This window comes from Crinia signifera, chromosome 9, assembly GCF_055691185.1.
Source record: "Crinia signifera chromosome 9, ASM5569118v1, whole genome shotgun sequence".
Taxonomy (NCBI): domain Eukaryota; kingdom Metazoa; phylum Chordata; class Amphibia; order Anura; family Myobatrachidae; genus Crinia; species Crinia signifera.
In genome coordinates, this window is record NC_139225.1 from 131,891,862 (window position 1) to 131,913,737 (window position 21,876).

The 21,876-nt window shown below is 44.1% G+C and overlaps 1 protein-coding gene across 1 annotated transcript in view; it reads left to right on the forward strand.

Moving 5' to 3' along the window:
- Nucleotides 1-21,443, forward strand: part of AXL (AXL receptor tyrosine kinase) — an 86,173-nt gene extending 64,730 nt beyond the window's left edge. Inside the window, exons 13-20 of the mRNA XM_083159827.1 lie at nt 2,171-2,266; nt 6,893-6,970; nt 7,400-7,492; nt 11,532-11,653; nt 12,859-12,968; nt 13,215-13,374; nt 15,280-15,416; nt 16,394-21,443. Coding sequence (XP_083015953.1) covers nt 2,171-2,266; nt 6,893-6,970; nt 7,400-7,492; nt 11,532-11,653; nt 12,859-12,968; nt 13,215-13,374; nt 15,280-15,416; nt 16,394-16,793 — 1,196 coding nt within the window. The 3' untranslated portion in view covers nt 16,794-21,443. The remainder of the gene's footprint in view (nt 1-2,170; nt 2,267-6,892; nt 6,971-7,399; nt 7,493-11,531; nt 11,654-12,858; nt 12,969-13,214; nt 13,375-15,279; nt 15,417-16,393) is intronic.
- Nucleotides 21,444-21,876: the final 433 nt, after the last annotated feature.

Genomic DNA, 21,876 nt, shown 5'->3' on the forward strand with positions numbered 1-21,876 from the left:
TATGATGACTACAGCTGTACACCAGCCAGGTGATCTGGAAAACACGGACTGTTGGTAGATCTCGAGGACCGTTTTGGCCACTCCTGAAGTAGACCTTACTAACTGCTTTGGGGCTCATTTACAATTGGATGTAAGTCATTTCACAACTGGGCAAAACCATGCTGTACTGCAGATGGGGCAGATGTAACCTGTGCAAGACAGTTAGATTTGGATGGTGTGTGTTCAACTAATATCTAAATTACACTGGAAACAAAGTTGTCTGACATTTGTGGACTACACGCAAAAGCAGACAGCATTTACCATGCACAGAAAAATATAACCCACCCATATATAAAGTTCTTTGCACGCTATATATACCTGTACCACCTTCAGTCCAACATGGTTTTGCTAAGTTGTGTGTTCCTTGGCTTTGCTTGCATCTCTGAAGCAGGCCCAGGAGGTTCTAGTACACCCTGAGCACAGTCTGTTTCTAATAAAATAGATTGCAGATTGTAGTTGAACATCGGCTTATGTAACATCTGAATTCCATGACTGTGCTGCTTGGTGTTGCTTGTTGATTTATCTGCCAGATGTCAGCAGAGCCCCATGTGTGTCTTTGGAAGTGAAGGTCTGCAGTGCAGGGACTTTGTGGTGACACAGGTTGGGCTCAGACCAGACTGATGGACACATGATCTTTAGGAGACTGCAGGGAATCTGCACAGGCTTCGTCCACTTGGCTGAACATCAGGAAATGACTGCTCTTGTTTTGTTCTGGATAACTCTGGGATCAAGGCTGCTCCATAGTTACCGAGGGACCCTCCTCCCAGCCATGGCCATATCCACTTCAATGCATGGCTGTTCTGGAAGGAGAGCAGCTTTTAATGGAAATTAATACTGCGCTCCGTTATAGGGGTCAGTTGGATAAAACAAGTTTGCTGTGTAACAGGGATTTTCCACCAGAACTGAACGTGCGCCTGTTGCAGAGCATATCCTGCATGACTTATAGTAAAGCAGGCCTATAGGACAATCTGGACCGTACCTACGTGTGAAGACACATTTGCAATGCGCATCCCTATTGTGCAATGTATGCCTGATTTATGTTTAGCAGCAGGCCCTGCGTGCAATAGTTCCTGCAGCGCCCTAGTGTGCCACCGAATGCTCCTACTTCACAAACCTCTGCTGGGTGATAGTGTAATAAATTTAGATTTTTGTTCCAACCAAGAAGATTAGACAGATAGGGTGGAATGTATGAAGGTAAAAATACAGTTTAACACCCATTTTTTGGGGTTGTACCACATTTTCAAATGTACTAACACCCGGCCGCTGTATTTTCGCCGGCCAGGGTATCGCCACCTTTGGGTGGCAATACCCTATAGAAGCCCATGGGCTTCTTATTGCCGCCCGCCGCAGCCGCTGACCCCACTCTGACGAGTCCCTGGCATACAGTACCTCCATCAAACTCCTCCTCCCCCTAGCAACAAAGCCGGAGGTCCTTCTGGCTGCAGGGGAATGGATGTGGCCAGAACACCGTGACTTGCTTCCCTGCCCAGGAATGTGATGTAGACCCCCCCGCACACCACATCACAGGTATCGCGGGGACCTCCATCACCACATTGCGATGCTAGTCGCATATGTTAGTACACATGCGATAGCATCGCTGCGGTGGCGCGCCGAGGGGCAGCGATGTATTTTAATACATTCCGCTCATAATATTAAACCCCATACACACTATACGTTCCCTGCCGCTGCCGATCTCAGTTCATAAACACACAGGGGGAGGGAGAACACCACATCTCCCAATTTGTAGGTCCCGGTGATCGGGATGCCGAAAAGGGGCAGGGTACACTGGGGCAGTATGTATTAAGCCTGGTGAAGAGATAAACTGGAGATAAAGTGGAATGCACCAGCCAATCAGCTGTGTTTGAAATATGACAGTTGAAAGTTGATTGGCTGGTGCGTTATCTCCTTCCACTTTATCTCCAGTTTATCTCTTTGACCGGCTTAATACATCTGCCCCAGTGTACCCTGCCCTGGCTTAATACATCTGCCCCACAGTTACTTCCTCCTTGCTACTTTATTCCCATATCAGAATCATGCCCTGTGTACATAGTAAGATGCCAATACGTTTCCTTTTATGTTTGTTAACACACTTGTTTTTACATTAACCATAACATTACATTACATCTTTCAGTGAACCGGCTGGGAATTAGCGATGACCTTAAAGAGAAGCTCCGAGATGTTATGGTGGACCGGCACAAACTGACACTTGGCAAGACGCTTGGGGAAGGTGAGTAGATGAAGTGTTTTTTTTAAAATGGTTGTACTATGAAAAAGGCCAATGGATTACTGTCTTAATTGTTATCTAGTTAACCACTGGTCTGCAGTCTACTGACTGTCACAGGTTAATTGGTGTTTGCTTTTAATATGTATTCTACTCCCCTCTGACCAATCTCTTCTTTTCCCTCCCCTCTCCTCAAACATCTTCTATGTCTTCTCGTCTCCCCAATCATCTTCTATGTACTCCCGTCTCCCCAATCATCTTCTATGTACTCCCGTCTCCCCAATCATCTTCTCTCCCTCCCGTCTTTCCACTCTTCAATCGTCTTCTATGTCCTCCCGTACACCCACTCATTTACCTTCTCCTCCCTTCTCTCCAGTTATTTGTCTCCCCTCCCCAATCATCTTCTATGTCCTCCCGTCTCCCCAATCATCTTCTATGTCCTCCCGTACACCCACTCATTTACCTTCTCCTCCCTTCTCTCCAGTTATTTGTCTCTCCTCCCCAATTATATTCTATGTCCTCTGAACCCCCCAATAATTTACTCTCCCCTCCCTTCTCTCCAGTTATCTTCTTAATCCTCCAATTTCCCCAATTATCATCTCTCTTTAATCACTTCTCTCACTTTCCTTCATATTATCTCCCTAATCATCTTTTTTCCCCTCTCCCCTCCTTCCCATTCCCCTGCTCCTCCCATCCTATCCTCTCTGTGCCATTTCCTTCCAATTGCTTCTTCAAATTAACTGCTACACTATAACTAGATATCTATAGCTGAGAACGTGATATGGCAAAATGTGAGTAAATTACAACACCCAGCATTGAAAAACCATATAACCCACCCACCTACAGAGCTGTATATAATTCAGGATACAAACACCTATGCACTGGCAGCATATCATTGCATCAAAATGTCAATGTACCTGCCCTGCAGCATCTGAAAAATGCATCTCCTAACAGGTGTATGTGCATGTTTCTGCAGCTCCAATGGGGCCTGGGTGAAGTGGGCCCCCTACTCTGAGCTGCGCCCCCTCCCTGCACATGTTGCCATGCTACCCTCCTCCTCCTCTGTGGTGCTATCTTCCAAGTGAGGGAGATGGCACAGTGCCAGAATCTTTGCTTGCACTGTGCGACTCCATCTTCCCGAAGATGTCACTGGGAATATGGCTTCGTGGACGAGGAGGAGGGACCCTCTACCTGACGCACATGGTATTGTATAATCTAGGTGCAGTATGAGCCTCTCTAAACCCAGGGTCTTGTATGCACTGCACACATTATAAATACATGTATGTACTGCACATACAGTACTCCATAACAATGGTCTGACATCTGCTGAATGTAACAGGCTAATAGTGATTCTGTATCAGAGGCAGATCCTCATGTAGTACATGTGCTTTGTCCTGAGTGTAACTACAGCAGTAACACACTAGACTGATTAATACTGATTTATGCTGAGGTTGATCTCTCTATTTTCAAACCTCACAATTAATGAGAGCAGTTCCCACTGTCTGCTCTGCAGTGTGTGGGAACGGTCAGAGTAACACGAGTCTTCCATGCCCCACTTCCGTTCCCTGTCTTATCCTACACCGTCTGGAAAATCTATCGGAAAACAGTGCTTGGTCTAATGGCTTCCTCTTACTCTCTCCTGGGAGACTGATCACTAGCCAGCTCTTCCTCAGCTCTTCCTGTAGGGCAGCTCATTAGCACAGCGGCTGGGGAAGAACGCAGCAAATATATGTGTAGCAATGAAGATAAATCTGATATATCTTAATTTCAGGAAAAGTTTATATATTTAAATATATAAACTGTGTGTGTGTGTGTGTGTGTGTAGTTTATATACTGTATATAAACTGTGGATACATTGTAGCAACATACTCTGAAGCTGGCAGTAGAATAACCAGACAAATGACTATATACTTGTAAGGGTATCAGTATTTATGGACTACAAAAGCATTGCTGCTGAGAGGGTAATTAGGCATGGAACCAATTATCCAAGCACAGGTTTCTAGTGGGGCCTACACACGGGGTGATTTCAGGGCATTCAATCATATATGCCAGTTGGCTGAGACTGAACCCAGATAAAACAGAAGTCCTGATGATAAATCACAGGACAAGACGGCAGCATAGCCAACTGACAGATCTTACGCTGGGGGGCACAGCACTAAAAAACTCTGATCATGTGCGGAATCTTGGTGTTGTCCTGGATAATGGCCTGATACTTAAACATCAGGTGTCAGCCACAATCAAATCCTCATTCTTTCATCTAAGACACATAGCCAGAATCAAGCACTTAATTCCCTCAGAAGACCTGCCTAAAGTCATACATGCATTTATATCTTCACGACTAGACTACTGCAATGTTCTCTACCTGGGTCTTCCAGCAAAAGAATTTCACCGCTTGCAGATGGTACAAAATGCAGCTGCCAGACTATTAACTCACCAGCCCGGCTCCAGCCACATAACTCCCATTCTCTACGCCCTTCACTGGCTACCTGTAAAATGGCGAATCGTTTTCAAGATTGCCTTACTCACTTTCAAGGCCCTACATGACCAAGGCCCAAGGTACCTGCAGCAGCTTCTGATTCCTTACTGTCCTACTCGATTACTATGATCCACTGAAGAAGGACTACTAACCGTACTCAGAATTCATCTGGGGGTCGAGCTTTCAACTTTGTTGCTACAACTCTATGGAACTCTCTTCCTAGCACAGTGCGAGAAGCCCCCACTGTAGAATCCTTTAAAAATAGACTAAAGACGTTCCTATTTACTCAAGCATTTCACTGACATCTACTGTTAAGCTTGTTTTGTATATTGAGCTGTAAATACAATTGTAATGCACTTTGAGTCCTATTGAGAGAAAAGTGCTATATAAATATAATTTGTATTATACATGTTCAAAACAAATGAATTATGACGAATTATGTGCTATTGCCCGGTGAGTAATATCTAGCATGTTACATCACCGGTCAGGGCCACGGTTCTCACCGGACAACAGTGGCCCTGACAAATCGCTCACCATGCACATCGTTGAGCTACTTCTGAGCTATCTTGCTGAGCATTCAAACATTGCTCAGAACACTCAGCAGTCTCCCTGGGTGTAGGCCCCTTAAGAGAGCTGAGGGTTGACCACATAGATGTCACAGCCAATCAACCTTCCCCCATGACATCTTCATAGTTGACTTAATGAGGTGGGGCCATGGCCTACTTCCAGTATTGGGGCCCGTGTATGACCTCTCTGCCCAAGTTCTACTTCCAAAAAGATGTGTTGTATAATCCGGAATCAGGAACAAATCCACCCAGCGAGGGGCTTGTCCCATAGGATGTGCTTCTCTGGCATCTGCTATCTGAACACATACAGTGTTACACAACGGAGCAGATCTCTCTTAGGGGACAATGTAATTAGCTTCGGAGAATTATAAGGTGGAGAGAAATAAAGTACCAACCTTTGAGCAACAGTCATTTTTCAAACACAGCCTGTAACATTGACGTTATTGGCTGGTACTCTTTCCACTACATCCAAGTCTTAGTACATCTCCCCCTTAGTGAGATCATGCTTATGAGATGGGTAAGTAGAGGGTACTGTACAGGGCGGATCCAGAAAATAATGACAGGGGGGACAGTATATTTATATCTGACTTTGGGATGAACTTTATTAAGTTGAGATATTAAGTTGGATTTTTTATCTTTATCTTATTATGCTATATTGTTCTCTTTTTAAATTAATTGTCTTAAAGTGTGTCTTTATATTAATTAAAAATATACATAGATTTATTAAGTGCGCTCTCTCTTTTTACTTTAATTTGTTTGTGTTGGTTCAAGTTTATTGGTAGCAGCACTTCAACTAATTACTGCTGTGGTATACTGATTGTTAGGCATTATTTATTTATTCATTTTAATTTATATTTGGCGCCTGATATACCGTTGGTATATTTTGTTGGTCAATTAGCTAGCGGTCAGAGATGGTAGAGACTAGATCCCCTTCAGTTTTGATTACAGGATGTGACGTTCAATGAGGGTGGAAGTTGTTAGATGCACTCACAACGTTTTGTATTTTATCTGTAATTGACGTAGGTGTAGGTAATTTTGTTTTATTTTAGCTGCCCTTTTACCCTCGTGGGCTCGCTGAGCTCGCATGCTTCAGGTACGGTGGCTCGCTTCGCTCGCCAGAGATTTATATTCCCCCTCCAGATATATGTGGACCCATCGCATGATGGTAAAATTGTCAAAACTGAAGGGGATGTAGACGATACCCTGCCTTGTATCCCCGCCTGGCGGCTCCTCCCACACTTCAGACGCATGGGCGGGCGGTGTCGGTGTTATGATGTCACCGGCACAGCGCCGAAACTGGGAGTAATCTGAGGCACCCAGCGGTAGGATCCGGCTTCGGCATATTGGTCCTTGGCAGCAACCGGCTGCTACTGCTCCCTGCCCTAGCCCCCTCATGGCCCGCTGGAGCGTTTTAAAGAGTAATTGAAAAAAAAATACTAAACGACAGGGGGGGCGTGCCTAGGTGCCCCACCCCCCTAAATCCGCCCATGGGGCTGTATGTGTAGATTACTACATAGGACGGCTGGGGTTCGGTTATGGGATATAGATAATGTGAGACAAACTAACCTGATCATGTTTTTGAATTCTCAGGAGAGTTTGGCTCTGTCATGGAGGGGCAATTAAATCAAGATGACTACATCCTGAAGGTGGCTGTAAAGACCATGAAGAGTAAGTGACTATCTATTACCCACACTGCAGTGGGAGTGACAGACTACATATATCATAGCTTCCCTCTGACTGGGTCACCCTGCAGTGGGTGGGACAGACTACATATACTACAGACAGATTATATAGCTTCCCTCTGACTGGGTCACCCTGCAGTAGGCGGGACAGACTACATATACTACAGACATATATAGCTTCCTCTGACTGGGTCACCCTGCAGTGGGAGGGACAGACTACATATACTATAGACAGACTATATAGATTCCCTCTGACTGGGTCACCCTGCAAATGGGAGGGACAGACCCTGCACATCATAGTTCGCTGCATAGATCTCTACTGCCTATAGATCTGTGGCACCTGGCAGTGGGAGGGGTTTTACATGTTATATGTATTATTTTTATATTTTGACTGTGTTTGTCCTGCCCCTCCCAGTCGCTATCTGCACCCGCACGGAGATGGAAGACTTTCTGAGTGAGGCCGTCTGCATGAAAGAATTTGATCATCCAAATGTCATGCGTCTCATTGGTGAGTAATGAGGTCCTCAAACATAATCCCTGGCCGCATCTATAGGTCTATGCAGGGCCGGTGCTACCCACTCAGCAGAGGATGCAAGGCAGGGAGGCGCCGAGCTCTTCCTGTTCTGCATCCCCGCAGATGGTCGTTGCTGCTGCCGGCTGCTGCGCCTGTCACACACTGTCTGACAGGCAGCGGTAGCATGAAGCTCCCTCCCACCTCCTGTAATAGCACCAGTGATCAGGGCCTTAAGGCGAGCTAGACAGACCTCAGGGGCGGATCTAGACAGACCTCAGGGGCGGAGCAAGACAGACCTCAGGGGGTGGAACCACGCGAGAGTCAAGACAGGATGAGCTGCCAGGCAGATTTAGGTAAGGGTAGGGAAATAAAGCTGTGGTGGTTGTGGTGGGCTTAATGTGTGCCCGCTATGTGCGGTGTAATGTGAATAAGACGGAATTACAGTACTCTGGCATTATTTGAAATGTGGGTTTTGTGTGGTCACACACCTTCTTTGTGGAACCATACCATCCAAAATCAATCAGCGAGCAAATTGCACCGTGTGTACACACCTAAAGAGATTATCCCCGCCATAAGACCTGGCTGCTTTTAAACGGTTAAAAGGTAATTAGTATCAGAAATCTGGCAACAAAGCTGCAAAGTTTGAAACAATCAGTGAAAGTTGAAAACGCCTAAAATAGTAATTGGAGGGCCCTGTGGGTTACAGAGCTGGACAGAACAGTTCAGATTTAAAAGATTGTTTAGCGCAGTCCTCAAGCACCACCAATAGGTAATGTTCTGTGCACGTATAGGTGAGTTAATCTATGTTGCTGGGTCAGTAATTATCCCACCTGCTTCCACTGACAGAAATCCTCAAAAATAACCTTTTAGGGAAACTTGTGGGTTGAGGTTGAGCAGCAGTGGTTTATAGTATACTGTCCTGTCCTTTACTGCCACCTAGTGGCAGAAGTAATATACTGTACAACATCTCCTAGTAAGCCAACATCTGCGTTTGGATAAGCTTTCTCCTCCCTCCTCCTCTTCTACAATTTATCATTCCTGAAGACAGATCTCTAGATTCTAACAAAATATTTTTCTGCACTTGCGACCATCTGATTTTGGGCGGGTCTGCATTACCAAAGTGTTTTTCAATTTATGTCTGGATGTGTCTACATGCTGCGTAACTTGGTACAGAACATTTACCCTTCTAGCAAAGTAAGAAATACAACTTTTTTTTTTAGAAGTAATAAGGCAGCTTTACATAATGTCGATAAAGTTAGTCCACACACAGCAAATCATCACTAACAAGAACCTTAGGTCATGCCCTTTCCCTGGCAACACAAAGTTAACTCAATAGGGAACATTTTCTAAGATGGGAGTTCCATTTCAGATAGGATGTTGCTATCGGCAACCAATCAGATACAATATATTATCTTCTAGAAGGTGCTGAAACTCCCAACCGCAGGAAGACCTGAACTTGGCACTTTGGCTTTTTTCAGACCTGATCTTAGGGGAAATTTGTTCTAAAAATTAGCAAAACCATGCTACACTGCAGGTGGGCAGATGTAACATGTGTAGAGAGAGTTAGATTTGGGTGGGGGGTGTTTAAACTGAAATCTAAATTGCAGTTTAAAAAAAGTAACCAGTATTTACCCTGCAGAGAAACAAAAAAACTCACCCAAATCTAAATACTGTATCTCTGCACATGTTACATCTGCCCCACCTGCACTGCACATTTGCCCATTTTGAGAACAAATTTGCCCTGCGATCAGGTCTGAATTAGGCTCTTGGTTCCTTGGGAGATCCGGACCGGGTTTTGGCTCAGGCTTGGACCCCCAATATTTAGGTGGATTAGGTTTCTGTAGAACCGAACCACACATCTTAAGCTTCGATTTTTCCGTTTTCGATTCGATTTTGCTTATAGAAGCATCAAATGACTTTTAGGACACTTTCGATGTGTATTCAATGCGCTCTCCCGTTTTCTCAAAATCGAAAAGAAAAATACACTGTGCAGCCAAGGAAATATCGAATTCGATCCAGTAAATCGAATGTGTACAATGTACCATGAATGTAAATTGAATTCGATATCGAAATCGATATCTAATGCAAAAGTACAGATCTAATGCCAAATTGAACATCTAATGCCAGATCTAATAGAAAATCGAATCTAACATCTAATCTAAAGCAAATCGAAGTGTGTGTACAGGGCTTTACATTTACAGGTCCTCTCCAAGAGATAATTATTATGTTTATAAGGATTGACCTGTCCACTCAGCTTTGGCAGTAGGAAGAGTAGATCATATATAAACCAGGGACCTATCAGGTAGACAAAGTAAATGAATCAATTTTTTTATAACCAAGCGCAGGGCACTAATTATAGTCCCAGCTGCCGTTTATAAGGGATACTCAACCCTTAGAATGAACAAACACTTAGACAAAAGAAAGTAAACGGCGCTTATGGACTATAACTCAAGTTCAAAAGTTTATATAATTTTTTATTTTTTAAGCAATTAGCTTAAAAGCTATATATTAGCCAATATATTTTAACCCTGCAGGTTACAGTTAAATGGTTCAGAATTTTTAAGAATCTATATGTTTTTTTAAGGAATTCTGTGTACACAGTTTGTGATATTGTTCTACCGGCCGGTGGTATTGTGTATTAAATTTATTTTGCTTAAAAAAAAATAAAAAATGATATAAACTTTTGAACTTGAGTTATAGTCTATAAGCGCCGTTTACTTTCTTTTGTCTAGACAAAGTAAATGCAGATGTGTAAACAACTGGTACGGAATGGTCTGCTTCTGACAGAGCTTACAATCTACTCAAAAAAGGGCTGGGCTAGGATGTGTGAACGTTATACAGAGATTGGGACAGAGACACCAGTGATAATATTAATTGAGGGATTACTTAATGGTAATATGGTTGATGCATCAGGGCAAAGATACCCTGACAAGTAAGGCGGTCCAGTGGGTATAAATCATACTTGTCTACTTTTGAAAACTAGTTTCAGGGAGATCATAGTTGGTAGTATAATTTTGCAGAGCGCCCCATTGAGGGGGCGTATCATGCTCCTCCCAAAGGGCGTGGCTAGTTCCATATATGGCGAGATTGTGAAAAGAGATTGTGAACGTGGCACCTAGAAGCGTGGCTGTGTACTGCTACATCTGAGAGGAATCTTGTAAAATGACATATATACAAATGTAGATGAGCCCCAGAGCAGTTAGTAAGACCTACTGTACTTGGTAAAGTGCTGGGAAATGGTGCTGATGACTCAATGTAAATGTATCTGTCTCTAATTCTTTTTTCCCCAAAAATGTAACAGTGTAATGTGAGCTAGGTGACATGAGGGAGGTTGCTAGACTAATGAGGGAGAGAGGGAGATTGCTGCTATTTCAGGGAGTCTCCTGCAGAACGCAGGAGGGGAGGTAACTATAATGTAACAGTGTAATGTGGGCTAGGTGACATGAGGGAGATTGCTAGACAAATGAGGGAGAGAGGGAGATTGCTGCTATTTCAGGGAGTCTCCTGCAGAATGCAGGAGGGGAGGTAACTATAATGTAACAGTGTAATGTGGGCTAGGTGACATGAGGGAGATTGCTAGACTAATGAGGGAGAGAGGGAGATTGCTGCTATTTCAGGGAGTCTCCTGCAGAATGCAGGAGGGGAGGCAACTATGGTATAAATATCTCTCCCCAACCAAAATGTAGAAAGTCCCAGGGACATAATAAAGTGTATGCGACCAGTGCTGCCCCCTAGGATGGAAGGCTGAGGGGGTATAATGATCGGTACCAAGATGGGACCCTGCTACAGGGTGTTACACTGCAGGGTGCCTGGAAAGCCTCATTATAAGCCTTAGATTATTCCTAGAAGCCAACTTCCTGGTCCTCTGTAGCTTCCAGTGCCACACACAAGGCTGAGGCTCACATAGCTGAGAGATGCTTTGCTACTGGTGAATCAAGTGGGTCTGTGTGTGATAAATGGAAATAAAGACACAATTAAAATAACAGCCGTTTCCTGTTCATCTCACAAGACTGTCGCTCTCTCCGCCATCTAGGGGTGTGTCTGCAGAATACAGAGAACGAGGGATACCCATCTCCTGTGGTCATCTTACCCTTTATGAAGCACGGGGACCTGCACAGCTTCCTCTTGTATTCTCGTCTGGGAGACGCCCCCCTGGTACGTAACGCAGAATCCCTTCTATAATGCACAACATATGCTAATATACCTGTAACTTCATATAAACTATATCTATATAAAAGGAGAGTTCTGGTGTATTTTAAAGTAATATAGTAGCCCCTTATGTAACGTAGTATAGTGCTTTAAGCTATCCTGGGTGTTCGCTTTCAGCTATTCTTGTTGTACAGGGGGCAGTGGATAAATGCAAAGCTATCTACTACAAGGAGCACAATAAATCACCAACATTAATATATACAGTATATACATGGGTCCTGCATTATTGGTTGCACTATAGCTGCAGCAATGGGGGAGTGGAGAGTGGGCATTGCCGGTGATCTGCAGCTGCATCCTACACCACAGCAGTGGATTACTAATGCATGCTGTAAGCTTCTACTTATACCAGATGCCCCCTGCTGTATTCAGTGGTGCCGAGAGGCGGGGGGGGGGGGGGTACTTATTACTCAATTCCAGTTCTTATGGAAGGGCCCAGTGGGGCCCCCAGCCTGGAAGCATCAGCTGCACCAGTCTCTCTCAACCAAACACATGCTGCTGTGTGCTGGGCTGCAGTGTGGCCCGGAAGGTTCCTTTTAAAGTACTTTTTTTCCAGTTTTTATTCAAAGGGTGCATGGCCACGCCTCCTGCACTTAGGCCACACCCCCTGGGATGTACCTGTGCCCAGGCAGGCTCTCTTCTGCCCTGGCTGCATTAATAGATCAACGATGCTCACTACAACTACATCTGAATCATGCCCAGAGTCTGATATAAAATTGTACAATAAGAAGTTCATGGAGCATAGAGAATGACTGGCTGATGACGTGATTATCCACTTGATGACAATATTTTCTGTCATATAGACAGAACTGATGTAAAACAATGACAAATTATGTTTAGTCTTTTAAAACTATATGTAGCTGAAACAGATTTGATCAGATCATTAGATTGATGTTACACTGGACTGGCTACAACAGTGATCATATCAGACCAGCTATCACATTAGACTTGCGGCCAGTGGTCATATTAATCTGGCAATCACATTAGAGAGTTAAAGTAAATGCATTCAGTGGCCCTTTATAGGCTGGGGGACACTCTTAAAGGAACCCTCCTTATCCCAGTAGTGTAAAGAAAAGTTATAGGAATAGTTAAAGGACTTTGTAGCATGTGTGCTTGGTTCCTCTTGTTGACCCTGCATTAATTACCTTTCACAGTACCTGCCAACACAGACGCTGGTGAAGTTTATGACGGATATATCAAGCGGTATGGCGTATCTAAGCAGCAAGAACTTTATCCACAGGGACCTGGCTGCCAGGAATTGCATGTGAGTTCCCTGAGGGTGGGGTTTGTGGTTTTCTTCCTGGGGTAATGGTCTGTTACATTCCCAGCTCCGGTCTTCCCTCACAATGTTTTTACTGTTCTTCGCTACTTTGATCTCATCATCTCCGCTCATCTGCCGCAACCTCATCCATGTGGAGCTTATTTACTTCTGTGTTTATTGACTCTTCAGTGTGGTGGACCTAAGCTTCTTCATTCATGGTTCTTATCCACTCTCTTTGCCTCCATCCAGGCTAAATGAAAACATGAATGTCTGTGTGGCAGATTTCGGTCTGTCCAAGAAGATCTACAATGGAGATTATTATCGTCAAGGTCGGATTGCCAAAATGCCAGTCAAGTGGATTGCAATAGAGAGCCTGGCTGACCGTGTCTATACCACCAAGAGTGATGTGGTGAGTAGGAGATGGGTCAGTCTCATGTTGGGAGACTGTGGGGGTAGATGCATGAAGCAGTGATAAGGGAGGAGAAGCAGGGCCGGATATGTGCCTAGGCCCGTGAGGCACCAGCCTCAGGGCGGCACCAATTAAGGGCGGCAGGCAGGCTGACATTCTGTTAAATAGCAGCATGGCAGAGCGGGTGGGCAGCGGCGAGTGACGAGTGCCGCCGCTGCAGACATGAATGATCATATGTCGGCGGCAGCGTTGCTCGTCACCCGCCACTGCCCACCCACTCTGCCATGCACATTACATCACCGCTTATTGGCTGGGTCCGACGGTCCCCCTGCGCATCCAGAAATAGCTCAGGCTCACTGCTGCCAGCCCCCGCCCATTGGCTACTCTACACACACACACAGTCTATTGGCTGCTGTGTATCCAGCAGCTGAGCTGATCGGCGCGCAGATCCTCCCTGCACTCAGTCAGTCACAGTGTGAGAGAGACTGACGGAGACACTGTGCGAATCACTGTACTAATAAGTGCCTCCCTCCGGTTCCTCCGTACAGTGAGCAGTCCAGAGTGCTTAAAAAATATTAAGGTGGGCTACAGTTAAATTTTAATGAAATTATATAAATAACAATGTGTATACATATATGATTACATTAAAATAGGGGGAGGGGCGGCAGAAAAATGTTGTGCCTAGGGGCGGCCTGACCCCTAAATTCACCCCTGAGGAGAAGTGATAAAGTGCCTGGTACGTTATCACCGGCCGATCAGCTCTTAACTGGCCTGTAACTTAACAGTCAGGAGCTGATTGGCCGATGATAAAGTACCAGGCACTTTATCACTTCTCATCCCATATCACTGCTTCATACATCTACCCCTGTATGAGAAAGTATCAGGTGTCTCTGCTGCTTGAAAACTTAAACATCAAGCATTCCCCTCCAGTACACTGGTCTGTGAGCCACAAGCTGCCCAATGTTGGTACATGTGGGATTGGTCAGCCAACACCAGGGTCACTCATGCCCCTTTCAGACCGCACTTAAAAACCGGTATTTTGACGATTTTTATCCATTTTAAAATGGTAATCTGTGCGGTCTGAAAGGTGCAGGACCACTTTACCGTTTTTGTAAAATGGTTAAAATGGAGGGTCCTACCCGTTTCAGACGCGGTATTTTGCCATCAAAACCGGGTCTGAAACGGTATTTAGGACCCAGCCAATGAGCTGGGTCCTAAATTCAGCGCAGTGAATATTTAATGAGTGCTCATTAAATATTCACAGCACTGGAGCCGCCCCCCGCGCGTGGGTTAACATCCCCTGATTACCAACCCCCCCCCCCGCAATGTGTCAAGAAAACACCCCCCCACCTCCGAGCTGAAGACTGGCAAGGGGGGCGGCGGGGGGACGAGCTGAAGACTGGCGGGGGGGCGTGCTGAAGACTGGCTTTGACCCTGTGTGATGCGGTGTGGCGGGTTTTACCTGGTAGACCCGTTTTTGGAAACGTTTCTAAATACAGGGTCAAAGCCAGTTTTGCGGTCTGAAAGCAGCATCAGCTTCACTATTAGATATGTAACTGGAATGGAAATGCTGTGTAATATTCATCAGAACAGTATAATACTGGGTACACACCTGAACGATTTGGCCTCAATTCCCCCAATTTCAATACAATCTTAACTGATTGTATGTAAATTGGCCATGTTTTTATATCCGATCCGATGCGCCTCCCCGCTTTTCGTTACCTGCTGCATTCAGGATTTGAAAACGATCCCTTCAACTGGGTACAGGTCGTGATGGGATCGCATGCTCCAACAGATCGTGCAACCATCGTACGATCGTCTCACGATCATGAGCGTTCTGGTGTTGAGTCTACATACGATGTTTTGGTAGCTGTAAGGTGACTGTTCTCCCTTTCTTATTTTCAGTGGTCCTTTGGAGTCACCATGTGGGAGATCGCTACAAGGGGCCAAACGCCTTATCCTGGGGTGGAGAACAGTGAAATTTATGATTATCTGAGACAAGGGAATCGTCTGAAGCAACCACCAGATTGTCTGGATGGACTGTGAGTTCTATTCCATCAGTATTTGTAATACAGAAATGAAGCACTAGGGGCAGTGTTGCTACATAGAAAGGGCATGTAGAATGTAGAGATGTGCCCTCATTTACTGGTTGTCTGTACGCCACTCAGCATGAGACGCCTGGCAGTGCAGCGACAAGCAATAGTCAGCCCTAGGGCAAGTCTTCACCTGAAGCCCCAAGCTCCTTATTGATGTGATTGCTATAGCACTGGTGTATAATGCCTGCTTATATGTCATTATAGACTGATGTCTCTCTTTATTATAAAGTTTTCTTTTAACTTGTTACTCAGACTAATAGGGGCCCATGTGGTACTTGAAACATTTCAGGTTGTCTACCACTGATTTACGTTTCTCAGTACAGTAGTTTATAGACACCTGTTCATCCCCCAAAGTATGAATTAAATATTGCAATAACATATTGCTACCTGTATTATGTCAGCATTTGTGTAAGTACTGGCCTGTAAGGATCATTTATATACATACTTGCTGACATTAAATGTCTCCTGTCTTGGAGAAGCCCAGAGAGGAGACTTTCAGCTGCCATTAAGGGGCAGGGATGGAGCCCTACATGATCAAGCCCCGCCCAATTGCAGAAAAATCCAACGATTCGTGGGTGTACAGGGAGGGGGTGGGGCTAAAATTACCTGATGTGTCATTTTAGCCCCGCACCTTCCGCGTCCATGTACATGTGGGGGCATGAAGGATGCTTGCCCATCTTTCAGGGGAGGCTGGGAGGGGGACTCCATTTTTGGGTGCCTCCCGGCCATTCCAGTTGGGTAGGTAAGTATGATCCTACACAGAGAAAGTGGTGGACAAACACTATAATAGGTGAATAATTTTTTAGCTATTACCAACATGCATATTTGTAGGAGCAGATGCCCCCCAAAAATGTCAATTGGCCTAAACAATTAGTGTAGAAAATGGCATCTAATGTGATCAATGATTTATTTTCTCTTGCTAGGTATGAGCTAATGTCCAGTTGTTGGCATTTGAATTCCAAGGAACGGCCATCTTTTGAAACACTCTATGGAGAACTGGAGAAAATTCTCAAGAATTTACCTCCAGCAAAAGACCCCGAAGAAATTCTCTATGTAAATATGGAAGAAGCCCACTCCACCTCCTTCATTGATGATGGTGAACTTGGAGCTGTGGGTGGCTTGGATGTCAAGGATTTGGTTGAGGACATTTTCTCAAAGGCCAGTTCTATCCCTGCAGAAGTTCACCAGCCTGAGAGCACCATTCGATACGTTATGTGCCCAAGACGGGAGAACACGAGGCTCTCCATGGAGAATCTACGCTATAGCTCAGCTTTAGAAGATGGGACATTGGAAGAGCTATCAGCTGGCTTAGGATCCAGATAATGAACAGTTGCCAGATAACGTGGGAAGTTTTTGTTAGAGTCTCAACATTGTGTTTCTACCATAGTTTCCTCAGAGTTCTGGTCTTCTTTTAGCTTTCGTATTCGCCTCTTAACCAACTCAGCAAACATTCCCCTTCCATATAAAGGCATTCACGTAGCAAAATGTATCACTGGTCTTCCGACTTTACAAGGAGTCTCCTGTTCCAGTACTGAATAGTTCCAGTGTACTGAATTGACCATCTGTGCTAAATAAGAGCTACAGAATCCCAGTGTGCTATGGGAATATGAGATGCCATGACAGCAATGCCGCGACAAGCCATTTATATCATGGTACAATAAACTACTGTATGAATGTGCATTTTATGGGAGCACAGACAGACTCAGAACATTGCTATAATGCATTGAATGGTTACTGGACGGTGATGGAGTCGTCATACTACTTTACCAGTACCCAACAAAGACCTTGGTTTGACAAATGGTTCTACCACTCTCATCTTGCCACTGGTTGTTCGTAAGGGTCATTTCCATGCTGTGTAGAAAAGTTCCATGGTTTCATATGCTATTGGTCCTACATTTTGCATGAAGAAATGCTCATGCCAGTGCGGACTATATTTCTAATTGAGTCTTTGGAAGAATTTATCCAGCTCTGTCTATTTGATGAATGTTGTGAAACACGGCTTTGGAGAACATCTCACTGCTATATATTCTTCTTCTTACTGCTCCACTTGCTCTCTTGTGTTAGTCACACGGCTCCAAGTGTCAGGATAATAAGGGATATAACAATGTATGCTTGAACTACTGTATGAAGTGATTGGCTGCCATGTTTTATATTTGAGCACTTTGCATAGCACACCAATTCTGCTCACAGGGAACAGAGCTGTTTCATGTAGCCTGGTGTCGGGGGAATCTGTGAATTTTCCCAACCATGTCAGACGTATGGGGTCAATAACTCCACAATCACAAAGGTCTAAAGTTATTTTTTTTAAACGGCTACTGTTAAAATGACCAAATTGTCCTTAAAACTGTGCGCTAGTTATTGTATAGTGATACATTTATAAGAATACTGATCCGTGCACAGGAGAGAACCTCGTCTAACATAAGGCTAGGTCGATGCGCACAAGTTCGACGCAAGCAAAAGGTTGACGTGAAAAAGTTGGACACATGAAAAGGTCAATGTCTACACGTGAGGATGATGAAAAAAAATAGTGAAAAACTCATATAGACATTTTCGTGTGTCGCTCAATTACCACGTTGATCTTTGCTTGTATTGACCCTTTGTCAGAGTCGACCTAATCCATGTTAAAATTTTTGTCAATGTTAACCTTATGCATGTTGAATTTTGGATCTGCATCTCGCTACATATATCCGTCTTTCTCCCCATTGTCCCTGGCATTCATGTATTGATGACATAATATAGCTGTGCTCCTCACATATATTTATGTGCATATTATCCTTGAAAAGCAGTACAGTAATAATGATCTTATATTCCTCCTCTTTTTCTTACCTGGCATTCAGAACTTCTTGGATAAGGAATATCAGAATTTGCAGATTCTATACCTGGGCTAATTGCTAGAATGTTACTAAGCTAAATGTGTTTAGTTGCTGATAGCTTTTTACTAACAATGGTCATATATACAAGTCTCGCACAGGCAGTGGTGCAGAGAGCAGGGTTTCTAATTACCTGAATAGTACCTGGGCCCAGCTAGGCTCTCTACTGTCCTAATTTTTGGAGCCCTGCGATCAGGTGTATGCAGCCCCGCCAGAGTGAAATCCCGCCTTGTGCAAGCCTGCAAATTTCTTCGCATGGCTTTAGCTGGATCGGCAGAGGCGTGAGTCTGGGAGGCAATGGAGACATCTGCCACCGGGCTCCTGCTCCCAAGGGGCACCTCTCCTCCGCTGCATGTTTGAATCAGTTAATTGAAAGCAGTTGATATCGCTTCTGTGGCTGACTCCCCCTCCTAACATCATATTGCATTGGAACCCATGACCTGTCTTACTGATTGAGCATTGGGGGGGGACCAATATATATCTGGTCTCCGGGCAACTGGGACGAACTTACGCCACTGTGGATAGGGGAATAGCTGCAAATACATTTGCAAGCAGCTCACATTCAAATTATTTTCCCAGAGTGAGCTGTCTGTCCGTAGCACAGGACTTACTCGGCGGCTGCGATAGAATCAGCCTGATCAAGGCCGGACCTGATGTCACACACTATCCCCTCAAATGCCGGGGCATGCCTGCATTTTCCCTGACTCTCCCAGAAAACAGACCGTTACCACCCAACAAGGCCAGCTTCCTGTCAATCAATTTGTTAGCGGCCAGCGATTTGAAAAAAGTAGCAGGATTTTATCGCAAGATGGCCATGCGCAGGCCTAATATGGGACGCCTGTGTGCGCAGACTATTGATAATTGCCCAGCCTGCGGATTTACAGCCGTGCCATCCGGTCTGAATTAGTCTTTCAGCTCTAGCATCCCATGTGACTATGGTGACAGTGCAGATAAGCTCTCACATGCAGCGTTAGTAAATAACCCTCGTTATCTCAGAATTCACAGAAAGAATCTGTGCATTTATTAATTATTTAATTAGTAACCATTTATTCTGAGCTCGTCCTGTTGTGTAGATATGCGAGTAGCACTTTACAGCTTGTACCCTACCTACTCTTTGGTGTAGCTGCACAGAGAATTGCATTGCACTAATGTATATTCACGTTTGTCATAATAATAATAATAATAAATAATAAATAATAATATTCTGCTGCATTTAGGGAATTAGAATGTGCAACTACTTTTATTTATTTCCTATAGTCAGTGACAGGTGGGACATACTCTGTTACTATTGGGGTGCTTCAGAGTTGGACGCACTGCTTATATATGCGCACTGTGTAAAGTTTGCCGTAGAACTTGCGCCAGCATTTTCAGTTTCATGTATCTTGTGGCGTGTTCACTAGGGAAGGCGGATACAATTCAGGGATGATCACACGCAAGCACGACACTGCAGGGCAAGCAGGCGCCAGTTATTGACGCCCACTTTCAAACAGAACAGATTGTGGGTTCCGCACATGTTTTAAATACCTACCTACTTAGTAAGAGTAACTTATGTGACAAAGCCAGACGGATGCAGTTTAGGGAATATAAAACTATGTATCATTACGCCCTTCTATCTATATCGCCCTGCAATGGGCGATGACCGAATCCAGTATATCTCCATTTTGTAATTATTACATATTTTATTTGAAGTGCATGTAAACCAGCTAGGTGACACTGCCATGCGCCCACCTTTGTATACAGTATTTCTTATCGCTTGTCCCCATTTTATCTCCATTTGATCATCACAGCCAGGACTGCACTGCCTACAGGTACAATCACTATACAGACAATGCCTTCCCCACCCCCAGTATGTAGCAGTGACACAAGAGGGCTAATGTCGTTACTGTAAAGGGAATGCCACATCAGCCTCACAGCATAGCCTATTGTACAACAAGCTGTATATAAATACGGTACGTCACAGCTGTCACACTGTATAGACTGGTACAGAGATCCCCAGCACCCTGGGATCACGTTCCTCAGTATATCAATACTGAGCATGGGCAGAATACAATGAACTTAGCAATGGTACTGTTTGTCTCAGGAGGGTACTCCGGAGGCAGCCATTTTGTACTGTCCCGTTACACATGAGAGTGCAGACAATGTGATGTCACAAGCTCCCATTAGTCAGTATAGATATTGGTTCCTCCTACAAAATGGCAGCTTGTGTTGTGTGAAGGCAACAGCTTCGCTGCCAGTGCATTGTATAGCTGACAGAATTCTGTATCACATTCCACACTAAGGGGTAGATATGATGCAGTGATAAGGGAGGAGAAGTGAGCCAGAGGAGAAGTGGAGCATGGCAACCAATCAGCACTGAAGTAACAGCTATAATTTGCATAATATAAAATTATACAGAGCAGCTGATTGGTTGCCTTGGGACACTTCTTCTCTGGCTCCTCCCTTATCACTGCTTCATACAACTACCCCTCAGGATCTTATATCCATTCAATTATCTAACTGAAATTGGATCAAATATTAATACTTTCAAGACAATACAGGTATGAGATCTATTAGCGGACATGACTGACTACCAAATAAGGGGTCTTTCCATAAATTGTTAAATTCTACATAAAATTATTTTATTAGAGCTCCTCACAGTAATTTCCTAACACTTCTAAAGTAAAAGTGATGCTGTTGCCCATAGCAACCAATCAGATTTTAGCCAACAGTTTACAAAATCTATAGCTTGAATCCTATTGGTTGCTATCGGTAACTCATCTTCTTTTCCATTTTTAGGGAATCTACCCCTAAGTTGATCTTGTGTTTTGTACAGTATATGACAAAATCACTACAATGCAGCATTATTCCACTCTGTATTATGGAACATTCCGGATACGTCCGGATAGCCATCTCATACCTGTATATCTTTGTGTGAAGAAACCTCTTTGGGACAAAGTGACATATCTACGTTACAGATAGATACACCCATGTCGGGATGTTCTAGTTACTTGTTTGTTACAAATGTATATACATATTTTTTTGTATCTGAAATGAAATATATATTTCTGTACACTTTGCTGATAGAAAAGCGCAAACTGTCAAATAAATGCTTATTTTTTAATCAGATGATGTTATTATTTTTTCAAAATAAAGAATATAAATAAATTATAGATATATATAGATATACACACAGTAAATATATCCAAGAAAGTAACTAGAACTTTGTGGGACCCAAAGCAAAATCTTGAAACGTTCCAAGGCCTGTCGGCCTTTTCATCAGGACGTGTGAATGAAAGTGCAGATAGTGCTGTACAAATATACCTAACCCTAACCCTATATTTGCACAGCACTATCTGCACTTTCATTCACACGTCCGGATGAAAAGGCCGACAGGCCTTGGAACGTTGACAATGTTACATTTCACTATGGATTTATAAAATATTTTGTTTTTCAAACCGGTGGAAGGCCGCCTTCTCCCCCTAAGCTCCGCCATAATCTGTGGGGATATTTGCAACTTTTTAAAGGTTGAAACCTGGCCCTGGATGTTGAAAGAGTCT